This window comes from Mesocricetus auratus, unplaced genomic scaffold (assembly GCF_017639785.1).
Source record: "Mesocricetus auratus isolate SY011 unplaced genomic scaffold, BCM_Maur_2.0 Super-Scaffold_100014, whole genome shotgun sequence".
NCBI lineage: Eukaryota > Metazoa > Chordata > Mammalia > Rodentia > Cricetidae > Mesocricetus > Mesocricetus auratus.
In genome coordinates, this window is record NW_024429197.1 from 15889378 (window position 1) to 15908748 (window position 19371).

The following is a 19371-nucleotide window of genomic DNA, read 5'->3' on the forward strand; positions in this document are numbered from 1 at the left end:
TCACCTGACCTCGGTCACCTTTTGCTCCTCCTCTGCATCCTTTTAATATGCTTCCACTCCCATCCTCTGACTCTCTCTCAGCTCTCAAGGAACCACAGAGGGTATTAGGCAGGGAATACATCAGCACTCTCCAGTCCAGACTGAGGCTAGATGGTCAGAAGATCAGGGCCCAGGCAGAAGCTCAAGTGGCGGGAGGGAAGCTAATTAGGAGGCTGAGGCTGCTGTGCGGGCAAGGGATGATGCGGCCTAAATTAAGACAATGAGAATAAGGGGAGAGGAGGAGATGGAGAGAGAGGAGTTAAGGAGCATCAGTGAGCCTGATTAGCAGGGGAAGGAAGAGAAGCTGAGAGGAGTCCAAGATGACGAGAAGGGTGATGGCTAAGGACCTGGGGGTGGGAGGACTGCCCTTCGCTGAGCCACAGACCTTCAGGCAACCCAATTTGGGAAGAGGTGGCGAGGTTCAGTGTTGAGTACCCTGAGTTTGGCCTAGGACTGAGGTGTCTGTTATGCTTAGTCTTGGGGGTTACTAGTGGAGATGGGCTGAAGGCAGACAGGCAGAAATCAAGGGCAGCAACCAGATGCCCAGTAGTAAAGGAGACACCCCAGGGGGGAAAAGGGAAGGAATTGAGGATAGACTCACTGACATTTTAAAAAGGATTGCAAAGAAAGGAAAGGGGGCCGGTGAAGTCACCTGAGAAGGAGTGGGCAGAGGGGTAGGAGGGAGTCAGGAGAATGCCATGTCACAGAAACGAGACATTTCGAGAAGAAAAGGAGTCAATTATGTCAAATGCCACAGTGCTCTCCAAGGTTAGTAACTTGTGCTCCGGAGTTAGGAGACCCAGTGCAAATGCTGGCCCTGTCGCTTGCTGGCTAGGTGAACTAGAGCAAAGCTAATTAAGCTCCAAGCATCAGTTTCCTGATCTGTAAATGGGTAAAAGTAATTATACCTACACCAGAACTGTTGGTAGGAACGCTAAACAAGCAACACAGAGTGTCTGGCACACAGTAAATGCACACAGAAATGGTGGCTATTATTACAAGCATTGAAGGCACTGTTGGGGACTGCTGCCCAGAGACCACTGGTGACCGCCACCCAGGCACTTTCACGGGCAGGATGTGGACATCTGACTGTGGAAAGAAGCAAAGGGAAGTGACGAAAGGAATCTATGTTCTATACACTTAAGGATGACAGTTAGTGGCAGGGGTGAGGATTTGGAGAAATGTTTTAGGATAAGAGAGAGCCAGCCAAGATGGCCTTTAACTACAGGGGCAGTAGAGGGATTGAGGGGCTGAGGAGCCCTGTGGAGGAGGGACCAACCCCGCATGAGTTAGAGTCTGTGATGGTCGCCTACAGCTGTGAAGAGTGAGATGTAAGGGGAGAAGGCTGGGGGAGGGCAGCAAGGATCCAAAGCGCATGCTGAAGGAAGAAGTTAAACAGGGCAAGTATGGAGGCTCCAAGAAGGGGTAAGGCTGAGGAAGGGGGACTCGTGGGGAGGGCAAGGCTAGTGGAGGTACAGGGAGATACCCTCATAAGGGAGCAGGCTCAGTGAGGAGCCAGAGCGCCATCGGAAGGAAGATGAAAGGAAATGAATGAAGCTCCGAGGGGGAAGTAGGGAATCCAACAAGGACTCATAGTGTCCAGTGAGAGAAACTGGGCTTCGTTAAAGGGGTAGGAAGCTGGGTGTGATGACGTATTGCTGCACTTTGGAGGTGGAGACAGATGGAGACAGCCTGGGCTACATGAGACATGAGACCCTATCTTGAAAAAAAGAGTGGAATATCCCAATGAAAACACCAGGTCACCTAGAGCCAACCTCCCCTGCTTCTGTGCCAGGGAATCGCTAGACTGTCTTGGAAGGTCCTTTCAGTCTTTGGTTTACCCACAAATGGGTGAACCCCCATCCTGTTAGGATGCTCTGGAACCTCAGGCTCTGGGAACCATCCCCACCCCCATCCTCTACAGAGAGGCGTGGCAGGAGGCCAGCAAATGGGATGCCAGGGCGCACACTGCCACACTGCAGGGCTCCTACTCCACAGCCACTGCAGAGCTCTCTGCTCTCTGCAGGACACTGTGAGGTGCATGTTAAAAAGGAAGCCCCCAGGGAGCTCAGGACAGCCCTGGAGAAGCAGCAGGGAGCAGCAAAATGGTGGCCCGGTCTGCTTACAGGGAGGAAGGCTGAGTGTTTCCTCCCCTGTTCTTCTGTTCTCAGTCTAGAGCACCTCCCCACCCAGGGAGGGAGCAATCTGAAGCTACCCCACACATCTCAAATCCCAGCTGTCTCATCCTATTTTGCTCTAGTCCTATTTGCTCTCTTGGGCTTTCATGAGCTCCCCCAGGAGAGTACTAACATGTGTACAACTGACAAGCAAGGCCAATGTCACCCCACAGGCTCATGCAAGCTCGCCTCCCCATGCCTTCCGACAATCTCCCTGGAACACCTTCAGTCTGCACTTGGCTAATTCCAACCCCTCCACAGAGAGTCAGCTCTGGAGACGTTCTTCACGGAGGCTTCCCTGAGACACTGCTAGCCACCACCCACAGGTGAGCGAGGAGCCTCCTCTGTTCCCACGGGACCCAGGATTCTCTTCTACCACACAGCTTACCATCTGCTTCCTTGTCTATTCCCGAGGAACTGTGAGCTCTCCGTGGCAGGGGTCCCGATCACTGTATCAAGGACATGCTCACTGAATGAACTGATGTGGACTAGCAACCTAGAGGACATGTGAGCTTTGGAGCTAACCCTACATCTGTGTTGGCTTTTCCTCCTAAGATGACAGGAGCACTGACAAAATTAGCACAGGCTGGGTGAAGCTAGAATGGAAGTCCGAGGAAAAGGTTCACAGCTCCTAATCATGGCAAAAGGACCACAAGGTTACACGGGACAGTAGGGGAGAACTCCACAGCCATCACTCGGCCATCCACTCTTAAGAAGCCCTGCCTCCCAAACTCCAATATGTCACTAGTCTTGGAAAATTCCCAAAATGCATGCCTCCAGGCTCCTCCATAATTTCCTGGACCGTCCCACCACACCATAGCCCAGAATGACAAACCCAGGCATGTTCTGGAAACTGATCTTCATATTCCAGTAATTGGACCATCTGGATTTGAGTATAAAAGGTCTAGGGAAGGGCTTGGGGCAGGAAGAAATTCTCTCCAACTGCCAAGTTCCCAGCTCAAGGCATTGCTATTGATAGTAGCACCCTGTCCCATCCCCTGCCTTCCCTTAACCGCACATTGTCTTCAACCCTCCAAGACAGAGGTGAGCACATCTTGTCCAAACCAGAAGGTCAAGAAGCCTCCCTGGAATTGGCATTCGTGGTCAAATTAGAGGGCCCTTCACTGTACAAATGAGTAAGGTGAAAGCCCAGGGGAAGCCAAGGTATCACAGAGGCAGAGCCTCCTGCCTTCAAGACCTCCAATCCAGGGACAGCTGGATTCCGCCCAACATGTCCACTGCTCCCCAGCTGACCAGACTGGTAAGGACCCAGTATATGGTTCCCCACCCCACAAAGCCTCACCTGCAGATAGTGATAAGTCCTGGCTTTGGCCTTGGTCTCTGGACCCAGGAGCCCCTTGCCTGGCCCAGGCCCTGGGTATCCATCCCGGCCCTGGCTGACCATCATGGTATGCCAGGCACTTCGCTTGACTGACTGTCCATCCAGTGACATGGACATGCCAGTGCAGGCAAGGCAGCGGCCTTCTGACCCGCCCGATCGCCCCTTGAAGCTCAAGTCCCGATAGGACCCATCTGGAGCGTCCATGCAGAAGGGACCACCAGGCTCTCCAGGGGGCCTCCCACCCGCCAGAAAGCCACTGTCACTGTCCAAATTGTCATCAGAGCTCCACCAGCCTGTGGCCTTGGTCTGGTGTCGCCCATCCCCCTTGCGGTCCTTGCTCTTGCTCCGTTTGCCATGCCGGGACTGGTGGTGGTGGTGATGGTGGTGGTGATGGTGGTGGTGGGAGCTGTGAGGGCCTCCAGAGCCTGGGCCAGGGTAGCTGTCTCCCCCAGAGCCACCTCTTCCCTCCGACTTGGGCCCATTATAGTCTCTCTTCCCGGGTGCCTCCAGAGAGTGGGACTTGGCAAAGAGCCTCTGCACAGAGTGAACCAGGTGCCGGATGCGGCTAGGACTCTCGCTGCGAGCCTCAGGGGCAGGGCCAGATCCAGGTCCAGGCCCAGGCCCTGCTGGACCTCGCTGGTATGGGAGTGTGTGGAAGCCATCTTGTTGAACTGGCAACTGCTTTTCAAACTGATCCAGGAGTGTGGGAGGCAGGCGGGTGGCACCCTTGCCCTGTGGGTGGCCCACACAGTCTTCACAGGTGTCGAAGGGGCCCTGGCCGGGGTACATCCTGGGGAAGGTACTGCTGCCTCCCCCAGCCCCCACCCCCCCTGGGCCTCCCTCGGGGCCTATTGATGATGGACCCTCACTCAGGCTCAGGGGCCCTTCTGGAGAAAGGTGTCCCAGGCCAGCTCTTGGGGCACAGAAACGGGGCTCGGTGGAGAAGGCCTCCCTGGAGCCCAGCAGGTACGGGGCCCTGGAAGCTGGGCCCACGTCCATATGCTGCTGGTCAGCAAAGCGGGCTGGGCGGGGATGGCTGCCTCGGTCGCCATGGTAACCCCTCATGGCCTCAGCAAAGGCTCTTCATATTGTTGGGGGCCAGGCCCCAGGAACCTCCTGAGAAAATAGGGAGAAAAGGGATTTGGACTGAACAACAGGCCACTTCACCTTAAATCATCTTTCACTAGGCACCGTGGCATCACTGTTGGTAATGCATACCAATTTTATTGTGATTAATTATACTATCTTTCCACACATGGACTGAAAAGTCCTTAAAACAGTCATAATAGACAAAGACACTAGGGCACAAAATAATCCCATCATTCATCAATGCTGCAAATTTGATAAATACTTATTCACAAGAGGAAATGCTTTCAGCCAAATGGGCTTTTAAATATCCTTAGATTATCAAAAACAAAAGGAGGCCCAAGCAGACATACAACATATTCAAAGAAACCAGTCATTAGGTGAACTGGCTTTTAACAAGCTAAGCTATAGCAAATTAATTCACAGTCATCCCTCTGCCCCAACCCTATCCCACATCCTGCTGTCAATGCCAGGCCTTGGAGCTAGAGTACCCAGCACCATGATAGAAGAGAACACTAACTTCAAGTCTACATCCCCATGCCACTCCACAAGACACACACGTGTGCACATGCACGCACACGCACATACACACACCTTTCCTTCCACAGCTACTCCCTCCCATCTGCCTACAGGATCCTCCCCTCCCCTCAGGAATACCAGAGGCAGGAAAACTTGAGTTGGTTCCTCCTGCCTTTGCTGGCTTCCAGACACGCCCCACTGGAGTCCTCCCCTGCCCACCCCTTTCCTGTTACCCTTTGCCTCACTCCCTTTCCATGGAGGGCATCGTGGAGGGAGGGAAGACTCCAGAGAAGGACTGCTGGCTAGACCAGACAACATGTGACCACTAGATTGAGATTGGAACCCAGGAGTTCTTCCTCCCAGGAACAGTGGGTCAGTGAGGCCGGGAGCCAATGGAGAGAAGCCACTGGGAACCAACGTCTCTGGCCCCCATCCCAGGCTTGCCAAGGCTACAGGACAAGAGAGGTCAGCTCTCAGCAAGAGTTGCCTCCAATCAGGACTCCAGGAGCTGCCAGGACAGGAGCTAAGGCAGGAGGAGGTGACAGCAGGAGGGACAGGGACAGAGGATCTGGCAGACGGAGCCCTCCCCCGCCCCAGACCAGCTCCTGGGCCATCTGCTGACTAGGAGATGACAGTCTCAAAGACTCCAGACAGGAGCACCTCCTAATACTCACTCTGCCTGCCTCCCCACACCGATTCCCTGCACCAACTCTGCTCTGACTCCTCCCAGACCCCGCCCGCAGCTCATCTCCTCCCATTTCCCTAACACTAGTGATGCTCCCGCTATGGTGCACACCCCACAGTCTCTAAAGCCAACGGAAAATCCTGTCATGTAGACATTCTCCACACTTACCATGAAAAAATGGAGCTCAACATGAGGAGATGGAAAAGCCAGCAAATGGATTGTGTCACTTTGAATCAAGTATTTGAGTTTGCGACTCTGACTATAACCCCCATTTCCCAAATTTCCTAATACTCACCATCCGGGGTGTCCCATCCTTGGCGTCAGGATCCCCACCACCAGGTAGAATCCTAACTTCAGCAGGCGCAGGACCACTGGCTCCTGGCAGGCAAGAGAGAAGTAAGAATCAGTAGAGGAGGAATGAGATTCTCCTGGAGTCCTCATGGCAGGTCTCTGGCCTGACAATGCTCTTTCCCAACTCCCCAAACCAGGACTAGTTGGATCACCCATGATGCAGAGGCTTCAGACCCTCAGGGAAATGAAGTTGGCTTCATTATGCAAATATATGCAAATACATTCACAGGTTGGACTACCTCCAATTGCAGGTGTCTGTATGATCTGTCCATGGTGTTCGGCTACGGCATTTTCATTGCCCTTAAAGATGGCTACACTCCACAGACATTTGTAGAGCACCTACTGCAAGGCAGACTGAATGAGAAGTGGACTGAGGTCATTTAAGTGTGACCCCTGTCCTTAAAGGGTCCGAAGTCTCACAGGAAGAATAGCGGGTTCCTATATTCTGGCACAAGCTGTTCCTTCCTCCTTGAATCGCCTCTCATCCACCCTCAATCTCTCCTCCTGGCTAACACTTACTCATATGAAGCCTCACTTTCCCATGGAGACTTTCTGTACTCTCTATTCTGGGTTATACCTCTCATTTGGGCTTTTATGATACTCTGGGTGCCCCCAGGAAGCAGCAAGCATGCTACATTGAAATTGTTTGTTTCAGTCTCCATCTCTCCCAACTACCAGTCTCCAGCAAGGTGAACAATAGGTCCAGCCATCTCTAACTGGAGCCTGTCCTATGTGAGTGTTCAACTGTGTGGATGCAGAGATGCGTGTGCTGCAGAGAGATGATAAAATGTTAAGTCTAGTGTAGATTAACAACTATGCCAGATTCAGAAGAGAAAAATCAAGGAAGGCTTCCCAGAGAAAGGGGGTATTTGAAGTACAATAGGGGTTAGATGAAGGTCGGGTATGGGATAATCCGAAGTGGAGAAAACGGTGGGTACAAGGTAGACAAAGAACGCAAATATCAAATCCTGAGGGGTGGTCTAGGAAAGTTCCAGAAGGAGGCTAAGATTTGGCAAATACTGGGAGAGAGAGAGAGAGAGAGAGAGAGAGAGAGAGAGAGAGAGAGAGAGAGAGAGAGAGAGAGAGAGAGAGAGAGAGTCAGAGGGGGAGACGGCCCTGAAGTTTGCAGCAGCCGTGACTGGAAGGACTAATGAAGCCATTATTAGACATGGGGATGTCAGCTAGCTTTGCGGGCATGATTAATATAGTGAAAGAGACACAATCAGACATCAGGCAGAACTTCCTGGCCCTGAGCAATGTGACACAATGAAGACTGTGAAGTTGGTAGGAAATCTCTACAGAGGAAAGATCCAGACATGTGCAGCTCCCAGCTGCAGGGCCTGGACCCAAGGAGCAATTCGTTCTTCCCTAGAGGGACACAGGGGTGACCTAATTGATACCAAGAGCCTGGCTCTACAGCAATTCTCATTTATCGTCTTTCTGCTAGGATAACAGAGAGGAGTTCACACCAAGATGGCTTGAGGAGCCGTTGTAGAAAGCATTCAGAAGCATCTCCCCCCTGGGATGATGGGATGATGTCCATGGCATATTCTTTTTGCTGCCCCAAGGACATAGACCAGAGACTCACAGCACAAAGACCACTTTGGCTTAACCCCGAGGCGTCCCATTTACCTTGTCTTTGGTCATACCAAACTGCAACCTCACAGTGAACTTCCCAGTGGCGGGTGTTCACAGATGTCCCTTCCACCAGCTTCCCACACCTGCTGCCACCAAGCTTCTGAGATACCATCAAACTGTTTTGTTTTGCAGAGTTTTTTTGGATTTATTTATTTTATGTGTATGAATGAATGTTTTGCCATCATATACGCATGTGTATCACCCATGTGCCTGGTGCCTGCCAAGGTCAGAAGAAGGTGCCAAATCCCCTGAAACTGGAGTTACAGATCATTGTGAGCCAACATACAGGTGTGAGAAACAAACCCAGACCCAGCAAATGCTCTTAACCACTGAGTCGTCTCCTTTTTGAGAAAGGTTTCAGTATCCCAGGCTGGCCTAAGACTCCTTCTATAGCCAGGAATGACCTTGAACTCGATCTTGCTGCATCCACCTCCCACCCCCCCAAAAGTGGTGAGATTACAGGTGTGGGCCACCCCGTCCGAGATCTTCCCAAATTTGATTCTCATTTTCACCAATCCATGTCCCCTTAGCTCTAGTCTGGGACAATCACCCCTCTTCAGACAGACCCCCTAGCACCCGTGCCCTACAGGAAAGAACTGTCTAGGAATAAAACACAGTCCCAGAACCAGGTCTGTGGAATCAGACAAATGGTATAGCCTTCTAAGCCTAATAGCACCTGTTCCCACATCATGCAGGACTTTAGTGAACATCAAATGACACAATGCATAGGAAACCATTTTAAACCTCTGGAAGATTGGGGCTGATGAGATGACTCAGTGGGCAGAAAAGCACTTGCAGCCAAGCCTGACAACCTGAGTTGGATCTCCAGAGCCCACAAAGGGGAAGGAGAAAACAGATTCCCAACAGTTGACCTTTGACCTCCACATGTGTCTCATGACATCTGGGCACACCCCTATGAACACACACACACATACTATATAAGCAAATAATAAAATTAATTTTTAAACCCCCAAAGACTACACAGTGTAATCTCTAATGTAACACCTTTATTTATTCATTGCTTTCCATTTTAGAGATATGTTATTTTCAATTATGTATTCGTTGTATGTCTGTGTGGGGTATTCAAATGTAATTATTGATGGCCACAGAGGCCAGAGGCCTCTCAGCCTCCTGGGGCTGGAGTTACCCTACATGGTGTTAGGAATTAACTTGGGTCCCCTGCCAGAGCACTACTGGCTCTTAACCCCTGAGCCATCTCTCCAGCCCATACTTTTATTTCTTTTTTTTTTTTTATTGAGACAGGATCCCACTACGTAGCCTAAGCATGAAGGCCCTCCTCACTCAGCCTCTTGAGTATTGGGATTACAGGTGTTCAAGAGAATCCACCAAACCTTCACATACAAACAGCAATAATATAACTAAATACAAGTTACTGAAGGAAGGGGATAATCCATTTCTGGATTTCCTAAAGAAAAAGGAAATGGAATCTCACTTCACCCAAGCCAGCTCTAAATTGCTTACACAGCCAAAAATGACCTTGAATTTCTGATCCTCCTGCCTCTGCCTCTCGAGTTCTAGGATTGCATTCATGTGCCACCACACCCAGTTTTAAAGGAAAGATCGGATTATGGACTGGCTTTCTCCTGTGTACTATTCTTCAGACTGCGTGCCTCCCCGCTCTGCCCCCACCTCATCACGAGATACAATGAATGGGAAGGAAAAGTGAGCGAGGAGAGGCCTCTCGCCCAACCCATCATCACTTCCTATGGATTTTGTTTCCTAAAAATAGCTGTGCCCACCAATCACTGTTGGCTAAGTAGCAAAGACTGATTCCCAAACCCCCTTTCCCTTCCCAGGCTCCCTTGTGATGAGGCCAGGTCATTCCATTGTGGCTAATGATTTATACACAAAAATATGAGGTTCCTGGGGAAAAAGTCTGCCTCTGTGACAAAAGGGCTGAGCTTCTGCCTTTGTGACAAGGGGAGGGGCTTGCTGGTGTCATCCTTCCTCTCCTGCTTTCCGGCCAGAATAAGACAATGGTGGCCAGATCTGGGGTACCCAGCTCACTGTGAGAAGAAAGGCTTTGATAATCACAGAGATGTAGGTCCTGACACCATCGAGCCACGGAACCAACACAAGTGGTTGCCTTTCTCCAGGCCTATATATGATAAGGAACAAACTATTTTAAACCACCGTTGGCCAGATTTTCTGCATTTGCGACAGAAAGCAATGCTACCAAATGCAGCCGCACCTCAAACATCACCTTCTGCTGGGACATATGCAGGAGGCTGCTAACTAATCTCCCCGTTCTGGTAACCCGAATTATCACTTGGGGATACAGATGCAATCGTGTCACTTCTGTTTCCAACCTCACCCCAGTGTCCTTGGACTGGCATCTTAGCCCGGACAACGGAGCCTGCACACCTGTCCCTCCCTGCCTTCCCAGCATCCTTGCCACACACGCTCCCCCTGTCTTGTTCACTGTGCTTTGGCCAAGCCAGCCCTTTCTGTTCCATGATCCCTCACATCATGGGGCCTACTCCCTGTCCAGAACGCTTTCCCCCACCCACCTCTGCCTTTCTGACTTCTGTGTGCCCTTCAGATCTCAGCCCAGTTGTTGCTTCTTCAGGGAAGCTTTCTCTGGCCTCCCTGACTAGGTCAGATCCCCCTGCTGTTTGCTCTCAAGGCATCATGTACCCTGCTCTTATCTAGTTACCATTTTAAATCTGTGTGATTCTGTGACTGTCTGTCCCTCCTGATAGACTGTGAATTCCGCGCAGGAATTCTGACCATCTTCATTGTATCCTCCCTCCCCCCAGTCCCTAGGCACAATGCTTGGCACACAGTAGGTATTTGTGGACTGAATGTATGCCTGAGAAGAACAAGGTCCTCTCACTTACGGCATTTTATTTGATTCCCAAAATGTCCATCATTCTTCCCCACACATCCATCTAAAGAAAAAGAAACTGAGGCTTGGGCCTACCCAAGATCACACTGAAAGCTGATAGTAAAGTTTGTGTTGCCCAGCTCCGCAGACTGATGGCTTGACTACTGCCTGTGCTATTAGCCCAGAGAAGGTGAGCTTATGAAATGTCATTTGAAAGTAACAAGTATTAAGCAATCAAACAAATAAAAAAAGACTTCATGCATACCACAGAGCTAAGGAGAGCCTCATTTAACATTTACCTCTATATGGGGAGTGTAACTTTATATCAAGTCCAAGGTCAAATAGAGAATAAAGGAAACTTCCCTGAAGTTGGTCCCATCTATCTCTCTCTCTTCCTCTAGTCTTTAACTCACAATATATCAACCTTGAATCTGTGATCGCCTTGCCTCTACCTCTGAGTGCTGGGATTAGAGGCATGCCTGAACTCAGCTTTATGCAGTGCTGGGGACCAAACCACAGGGCAAACATCTCTACCAACTGAGCCACATCCCCAGCCTTGCTTTCTCCATTTTACCACATCAAGCCACCTTTCTCATCCCATGACACAGACAGCTGCCTAGATGGTGACCTCTGGGCAGGGAGGCAGTCACTTCCACGGTAACCTATGGCTGGCTGGCAAGTGGGAAGTGAGGGATTCTGGGAGGGTGCTGTGTGTGACAGGTTCTTCTGTGACAGACCTCAAGTCTATCTGGGAATGGAAGAAGTGGCACAGATGCCGTCACCAAGAAATTACCCAATTTAGCACCAACTACACAATCCAGCAATTAGTTTCTTAAACCGGAACTTGCTGGGGGCTGCCAGGCTGGCGAGGTTGTTGTTACAAATCTCACTGGGAAGCCAGCTGTGTAATTCGCCAGGAGGTTGTCACTGCCCCAAGCAATTACCTTCCAGAAAAAGAATGGAGAAGGAAAAGTGCTGCAGAAGTCAGGGCACTTCCTCCTTCGCCCCAGGGCCCTGCCCAGCCAAGGCAGTCGACACTCTTTGCTTGAGACCTAGGTGACTCCCAGATGCACCCCCACCTCCACCCCAAGATCAAAGCAACCATTGGTTTGGGTCTGCCATCTCACTATCTAGGTTCAAATCCCTTTCTATGCACTAGCTGTGTGTGCAGGGGCCAGTGATTTACGGCTCTTACACCATTTTCTCATCTATAAAATGGGGGCATCAGAGTCGTCGTGGAAGTGCTAACAACGTGGTTAATAGTATATCACATGAACTCCTTAGTGCTGTGACTCATACAGTAAATGTTCCATACAAGCGGCTGTCGCTATGTGAGGTTTTATTTTTCTTCCTCTCTTCACCAGTTTACCGAGTGACCTTGAGCAGGTCATTTGCTCTCTCTGAGACAACCATCTAAGGTCACTGACACCCTGCTGGTGAAGAGACCAGTTGTTCTTGGCAGTCCACATCTGGGGATCCAGATGTGCTCAAGAAAAGCCAGTGTCTGAGACCGACACAAGTGATGCTTTGTGTGAAGACAGAGATTTCAAAAATTAAATATTAGCTGATTCATTGCTTCCTTCAAGAAGCTGCTGGGAGAACTAGACAGGATGGTCCAGATAGCAGCAAAAGGATGTTGAAGTTCTTTAATGGGAGGGGGAGCATTATCCATCCCCATGGGGGTCCATGAGGTCATCTTCCCGCTGGTTTCAATATAACAGGTTTCTCAGCAAGTGAGCCCTAAGGTTTGTTTTGTTGCTGGGAGTCTGGATTCTTCCATGCCTGTGACTGAACCACGTGTGCAGCTCTAGCTTCAGGCTTTGCCTAACCATCCCCTTTCCCTGTGTTAACTCTACCTGTTTCCCTCCATCATGCCTGGACCTGACAGCAGCTCAGATGGCTAGAGCTGTATGCCCACTGGGAATGGGGGAACCACTGAACCACACAGAACCCGTGGCCCACAACTCAAAATCCACAATTATTTATCTTTGCCCATCTCTGCTTGCATCCACTTTCATCCAAGCCCCCTTGACCCTTGATACCTTTGTCAACATTCTGTTGCTAGGCGGATGCCCTGGCATCCCTCAATCCAGCACCATGGCCCAACCCCAGCCCACAGGGATCCAAGGAAAATGCCTCTCCTACCTTCCCTGCCGCAGGAAATGGAGGAGGAGGAACAGAATGGAAGGAGGGAAGCTTACAGACATACTCCCTTACCTTCATTACTTAATTTAATCAACTCTTCCTGGGAGCTCAGGGCAAGAAGGCTGCAGAAAATGGGCTTGCTCTTTCAAAACACTCAAGACATTGCAGCAGGGCCAAGTCTGAGAGCATCTCCTGACCCATCAGACAGGGCTCACGCAAGCCTGTGAGTGACCCACACCACCTATAATCTCTTTGAAAACCCCACCTCAAGGGGCTTTGCACTTGATGTTCTTGCTGCCGGAACACTCTGCCCCAGATACTCCCATGGCTTCCTCTGTCTCATCTTTTGGGGCTCAGTTCAGACAGGCCTTCCCTGACCACTCACTTTAACTAAAGTCCAACCTTATCCTCCCTGGGCTCATTCTACATCACCCGTTCTGCTGCCCCATAGCACTCATGGATGTTTGCAATAACTCTCTTCATCCATTGCATTTTTATGGTACATCTTCCAGTGGCAAAGCATCCCCTCCAAAGGGGCCATGACTAGGCCTGTCTCATTGCTTCAGTAGTCTGTGATCTAGAATGCCTGGCACTGGCAGAGGTGAATGAATGGTTTCCCCGCGGCCTTCGCCCACTCTCCTGCACACAGAACCCCACAGAAAGGACCTCCACACCTTTCCTTCCAAAGGCGTTGGAGAGCTCAGAAAGATCAGTATGCAAAATCCTGCCCCTAAACACAGCTCTGCTCTTACAGCTTGTTTGTATTACCCGAGGTGATCTTTTACACAGGGAAGGGAATGGTGGAGAAGAAAGCAGGCAAGGGGGCGGCCCTTGCAACGTTACAGAGACAGACCAGCCTAGGAGGAGGCTCAGTGTCTGCTTCCAGCCCTAAGTAGGTCTTGTCACTCAAGCATATTAGACCCCAGCACCTTCTCTTGCTAAGGCCATGGAGCCAAGAAACCCTGCAAACCAAGTATGAGCTTCCTCTCTTCCTTCTCCAGGGCTTCCAAAAGCCCTCTGAGATACAACCACACTAACCAACCTTGTCCCTCATGACCAACTCCTTCCAGTCTATCTACTCTCAGTCAGGCATGTCCACCCCCACCCCACCCCCACTCCTCAAGGGTCCAAGAGTCTCCTCCTGCTGAGAGGAGTCATCCCAGGACCAGAATTCCTCCGAGGCTCTGTCCAGGGGTGGCTAGTGACAGAGAGTGTCTTTTCTAAGCTTTGTGCTAAACCATCTGGGTTTATAGTTCAGGTCCACCAGTTAAATAAACATAGCCTTAAAGAATTGCCTTCCTCTTTCACAGGCCACCCTGTGTTCAAATGGGGGCAAGAACAGTCTCTCCCTCAGGTCTGTGGTGTCACAGGATTAAGGGAATGCAGGTAAGATGTCCAGGGCAGTGCCACGGACTGCCTAAAGATGAAGGGAAAGCCTTCTAAATGTGTGAGAACTAAATATGGGCCTCTTAAAGAGGATTTCTCAGACAGCCTTGGGCAGAGGCCGAAACCATGCCTAGTGGATCAGAAATGGATACTGTGGAAACTCTCTTTGTGTGTATGCAAGAATGTGCTTGCCTAGGAAGCTTTTGATGACCTCCTACATCTCGAGCGTGCAACACATAGCAGAGCAGCCCTGGTGCCCCAAAATGGTGGGACCTGAGGGAATTAGAGTCTCTAGTTCACAGACCTCCAGAGTCCTCTGTAGCCATAAATGGCAGTTTCTCTTCCCATTCCAGTGATCCAGAAGAAAAAGCTCAACCTCAAAACTGGGAACTGGGAGGACAAAGACAGCTGTCTATCTGCACCTATACTACCTTAGTTGAGCCAGAAATAGCTTGTTTTCATCTGTAAAATGGGGACAATGGAATCTGCCCCCTTCCGTCGTACAAGTAACTAACTGATCAATCCAAGGTAAGGTGCATCAGTCTCCATTCTGACGTCTATTCTAACGTGAACACCATAGCACCTTCTTTCACTTGTGTGGGACTTGCTCTTGCCTCCAAGGTGTTGCCAGGCTTTAGCCAGCCATGGCCACCACAGAATGAGAGACAGGAGCCAAGTTCCAACCAGGGTCCAATGGACATGTGATTCTCTGCCAGGCCAAGTCCATAGCCTTTTCAACTTCCAACCTAGTCGACCAGTCACGTATCCCTGACACGGAATCTACAACTTGGCATACCGCTCCCCCAAGCTCTCTATTTAACTGACACAGGGATGTCTAGCACAAAGGTCCATCCTCTCCTTCTGGGTCAGTGTCACAGGAGAATCAAGCCCAAGGTTGGACCCTCTGAAGGGCCTTTCGTTGGCTGACTCCTGGGTGGAATCTCCTACCCTTCAGCTCTGCCTGAAGTCTGCTGACCCCACCCCAGCTGCAGGGATGCCTAAGCCCACTTCTCCTCTGAACCCCTGGACTTAGAGCATCTGAGAACGGAATGGGAAGCTGAGGGGGAGGAGCACAGCAGGCAAATGCGCAGGGCAAGAAGCAGCATACACAGTAATAGCCACCCACCTGTCCTACCGATTGCACCTCTGATGCATATATCTTGTTGCTAGCCTCAAACTCATTATGTAGCTGAAGATGACCATAAATACCTGACCATCCCGTCTGTACCGTCCAAGAACCGGGACAAGGCATGTGTCATCACACCCGGTTTATGTAGGGCTGAGGATCCGACTCAGGGCTCTTGTACAGGCTAGGCAAGCATTCCATCAGTTACCCTATAGGATGTATTTACTAAGAGTGGCCTCTCCATGAAGCCCAAAACAGCAGTCACTATTCCTCTTCTGCCCCCTACTCTTTATTATGAACAGCAGGATAAACGTATGGTGCAAGCTTCAGAACTCCTTAGAGGATAAGATCAGAGATCTGTTTCTACATGGCCAGGCAAAGTGCACAGTAGATTCTCAATGAGTTCAGCTTCAGTGACTGAGTCATCAGGAAGTAGCAACCAACAGCTGATGCACTGGGAGAAGGGAGAAATGACCCTGCAGCTGGGCCAGATGGCCAAAGCAGGCAGAGCTGTGTCCTGCCCAGGGAGGCATGCAAGCAGAGTCTGGCACTGAACGGAAAATCTCAGGTGCCTGTCAACTCGGAAGTCTACGGTTTGTAGCCCAAGCTGGCCTTGAACTTGCTATAGCTGAGAATGGCTTTATGATTATTAATAGTGCCACAGTAATAGTTTACTTTTAGTTTTTAGAGACAGAGTCTCACTTGGTAGCTCTGGCTAGTCTGGAACTCACTATGCAGACCATGCTGAGCTGGTCTTGAACTCACAGAGATCCACCTGCCTCTGCCTCCTGACTACTGGGATGACAGGTGTATTCTACATGGTGATGGAAGAGGAGTCTCAGCTGAGAAAGTACGCTCATCAGGTCATGCATGCCAGGTAAGCACTATACCTGCCAGATTTTTTTGTTGTTGTTTTGTTTTTGAGAAAGGTTCCCTCTATGCATCCTTAGCTGTCCTGGAATTCTCTATGTAGAACAGTCTGGCCTTGAACTCACATAGATTGATGTACTTATGCCTCCTAAGTACTAGGATTAAAGGTGTGTGCCACCACACCCAGGTTTTGTTGTTTTTAATTTTAAAAGACAAGAGCCTCACTATGTAGCCCTGGCTAGCCTGAAACTTATGTAGACCAGGCTGACTTCAAAAATCAAAAATCACAACCCCCCTCCAAAAAAAAATCAAAAATCACAACAAGCTATACTGGGAGGTAGAATAGTGGTAAAATATTTGTCAGTATCCTCAAGGCCCAGGTTCAATCCCCAGCACCATCGCACACACACAAAATCCCAACAACCTGCCTACCTCTGCTTCTCCAATGCTGTGTACCACTATGCTTACCTACTTTAAAAATTATTTATTCATTCATTCATTTTTACTTATGTGTCTGTATGTAAAACTGCTTGACAGCATATGCACCACATATGTGCAATGATCACAGAGGACAAAAGAGGGCATTGGAGTTACAAGAAGTTGTGAGCCATCTGGTGTGGGTGCTGGGAATCCAATTCCAATTTTCTACAGGAGCAGCAAGTGCTCTTAACCATGGGGCCATCTCTCCAGACCCTAGTTTTGGTGTTTGAGTCATCTGACCATACATAGCTTAGGGTGGCCTGAAACCCAATATATAGCCCAGGCAGGGCTCAAACTCATCAATTTATGATCCCTCTACCTCAGCATCCCAAGTACTAGAATTACAGGAGTACACCACCACTCAGGCTCAGTTAACCTCTTTGAATGCTGTAACCACACAAACACTGTCAAACTGTATAGGAAAAAAGCATCTTCTCCCAGAGTCATCACAGCTGCCCATGGAAGGTACCATCATCTGCCCCACCACACAGTCATCACAGCTGCCCATGGAAGGTACCATCATCTGCCCATCTTACACAGTCATCACAGCTGCCCATGGAAGGTACCATCATCTGCCCCATCTTACACAGTCATCACAGCTGCCCGTGGAAGGTACTATCATATATCCCATCTTACAGTCATCACAGCTGCCCATGGAAGGTACCATCATCTGCCCATCTCACAGTCATCACAGCTGCCCGTGGAAGGTACCATCATCCATCTCATCTTACAGATGAGGAGATTGAGGCTTAGAACATAAAGAAAACTGCTTGAGGTGATATGGGGCTGACACTCTCAACCTCTAGGAGACTAAATTCAGACTGAAAAGGCATGTATCAAAAATATCTTTCTGGGGGCTGGAGAGATGGCTCAGCGGTTAAGAGCACTAACTGTTCTTCCAGAGGTCCTGAGTTCAATTCCCGGCAACTACATGGTGGCTCACAACCACCTTGAATGAAATCTGGTACCCTCTGCTGGCCTGCAGGCAGAAGGCTGTATGCACAATAAATAAATAAAATAAAAAATATGTTTCTGAGTTTAGTCCTCTGATGAGGTCAACAGATAGACCCCCGTAGGTCCGGCTCAGCACTCACCTAGGAAAACTCCACCCCTTCTATTTCTCCCTCACACGTGGTCACACAAATACCTCAAACTGTCCACTCACCTTTTGTTTCATGGTCATCCAGATGTTAAGTGCCACAGCCATGCAGTCATCCACATACCTACACAGCACTCATGCTCACACAGAGTCCTGTATACTTAGTGTCTAAAGACACTGTTCCCACAAGAGTTCATCAGCATCTGCACTATCCCCCAAAAGACACGGCGGTCTGGGTGCACAGAAGCTGCAGAGATGCAAGCATAGCACATGTGTCCCCACTCTTGTCTCCCTATGACAGCTCTATGTGTTCACACCTCATAGGCAACCACATCCAATCAATGTCATACATCAAATCCTCCCCCAACAAGAACTTTATCCATTGTTCCCCAATCCAATACTAGGCCCAGGTGAGCAATGATGTTCCCTTCCTCTGGAGTTGGCCAGCCAGCCCAAAGAGGGAGAGAAGGCTCGGCCTGCCTGTGATGGATGGAATTAATCTACTGCGCTAGAGAAACTAAATAATTAAATCCCTAATCACCCTCCAAGCCAGCCCAGGCCAATATAGTTGAGGGAGGGAGGGGGCTCTGAGGCCCAGACCAATATCTTAGAGGGGAGGGGCTTAGAGGCAAGGCCCAGGCAGAACCTTCTTGAGGGGTCTCTTGGAAGAACTGTGGCAGGCACAAGAGTAGACAGACAGAAAAGGCTTTCCCTTTCCATTTGGAAATGAGCAGCTTAGGAAACGAGGCTACCACCAACCACTAAAACAAACTGGGTGAGGGTACCGCCTTCCCACCAGTCGCAGAATCCTTCCTGCTACTCTGTGAAATGGGAGGTGCATCCTGGTACTGTCCGGGGCTACAAGAAGGGACTCAAAATGCCAAGGACTGTGGCAGTCGAGAATGTCTGCCCAAAGTGACTGATTTCTCCCAGACCAGCTTTGGCTCACCCCTACCCCGAGTCAGAACGAGATCTCCCCTAAGCCTCGTGCAGACGGCAGTGAGGAGCCCCTCCACATAGATGCGCCTGCTTCCCCTAGAAGTGAGTCCAGCACGTGGCAAAGAGGCTGAGGAATGGGGTAGAAGCCTGGGCAGGGGGGCGCAGGGAATCAGCCTGGGAACAGGCCCCAGTCCGATTGGTTGAAAAGTGGGTCATTTTCCTTTTGAAAAATAGTGAGAAAATGGAGAAGTAGGTCGGGCTCTCATCCCCTCAGCCCCAAGCACCACCCCCCCCGACTTGTATGGGGAGACATGGAGAAGCGTGCACGTGCAAAAACTCCGTGTCCCCCAGAACACTAGCCAAGGTCCACGTGTAAGAGGCCAAGGTCATCATTACTCAGGCCACTCAAGGACAAGCATATTCGGCAGCCAGAACTGAAACACAGCCACACCCTCCCCTGGGGTCTCTGGGGAGAAAGGAGTTAGGGCCAATCCAAGCTGAGGAGTGGGGACTTTGGCATAGGGGACCTTGAGAAGCCCCCTCCCATCTTCACATCGGTCGCGACTCCTCTCCTCCACTCTTCTCCTCCCTTTCCTCTTCGTCCACGTGGGCAGAGTCGTTGCCATGACACCGCGGGCAGG

General features: G+C 50.3%; 1 protein-coding gene across 3 annotated transcripts in view; it reads right to left on the reverse strand.

Annotated features, from left to right (window-relative positions):
* The window catches only part of Dlgap3 (DLG associated protein 3), a 65695-nt gene that overhangs the window by 35041 nt on the left and 11283 nt on the right, over positions 1-19371 (reverse strand). For all 3 annotated transcript variants that reach the window (XM_013120224.3, XM_040756603.1, XM_005079461.4), the window contains exons 2-3: positions 6144-6226; positions 3520-4674 (exon numbers count right to left, since the gene is read on the reverse strand). In XM_013120224.3, coding sequence (XP_012975678.1) covers positions 3520-4623 — 1104 coding nt within the window. In that variant the 5' untranslated portion in view covers positions 4624-4674; positions 6144-6226. The remainder of the gene's footprint in view (positions 1-3519; positions 4675-6143; positions 6227-19371) is intronic.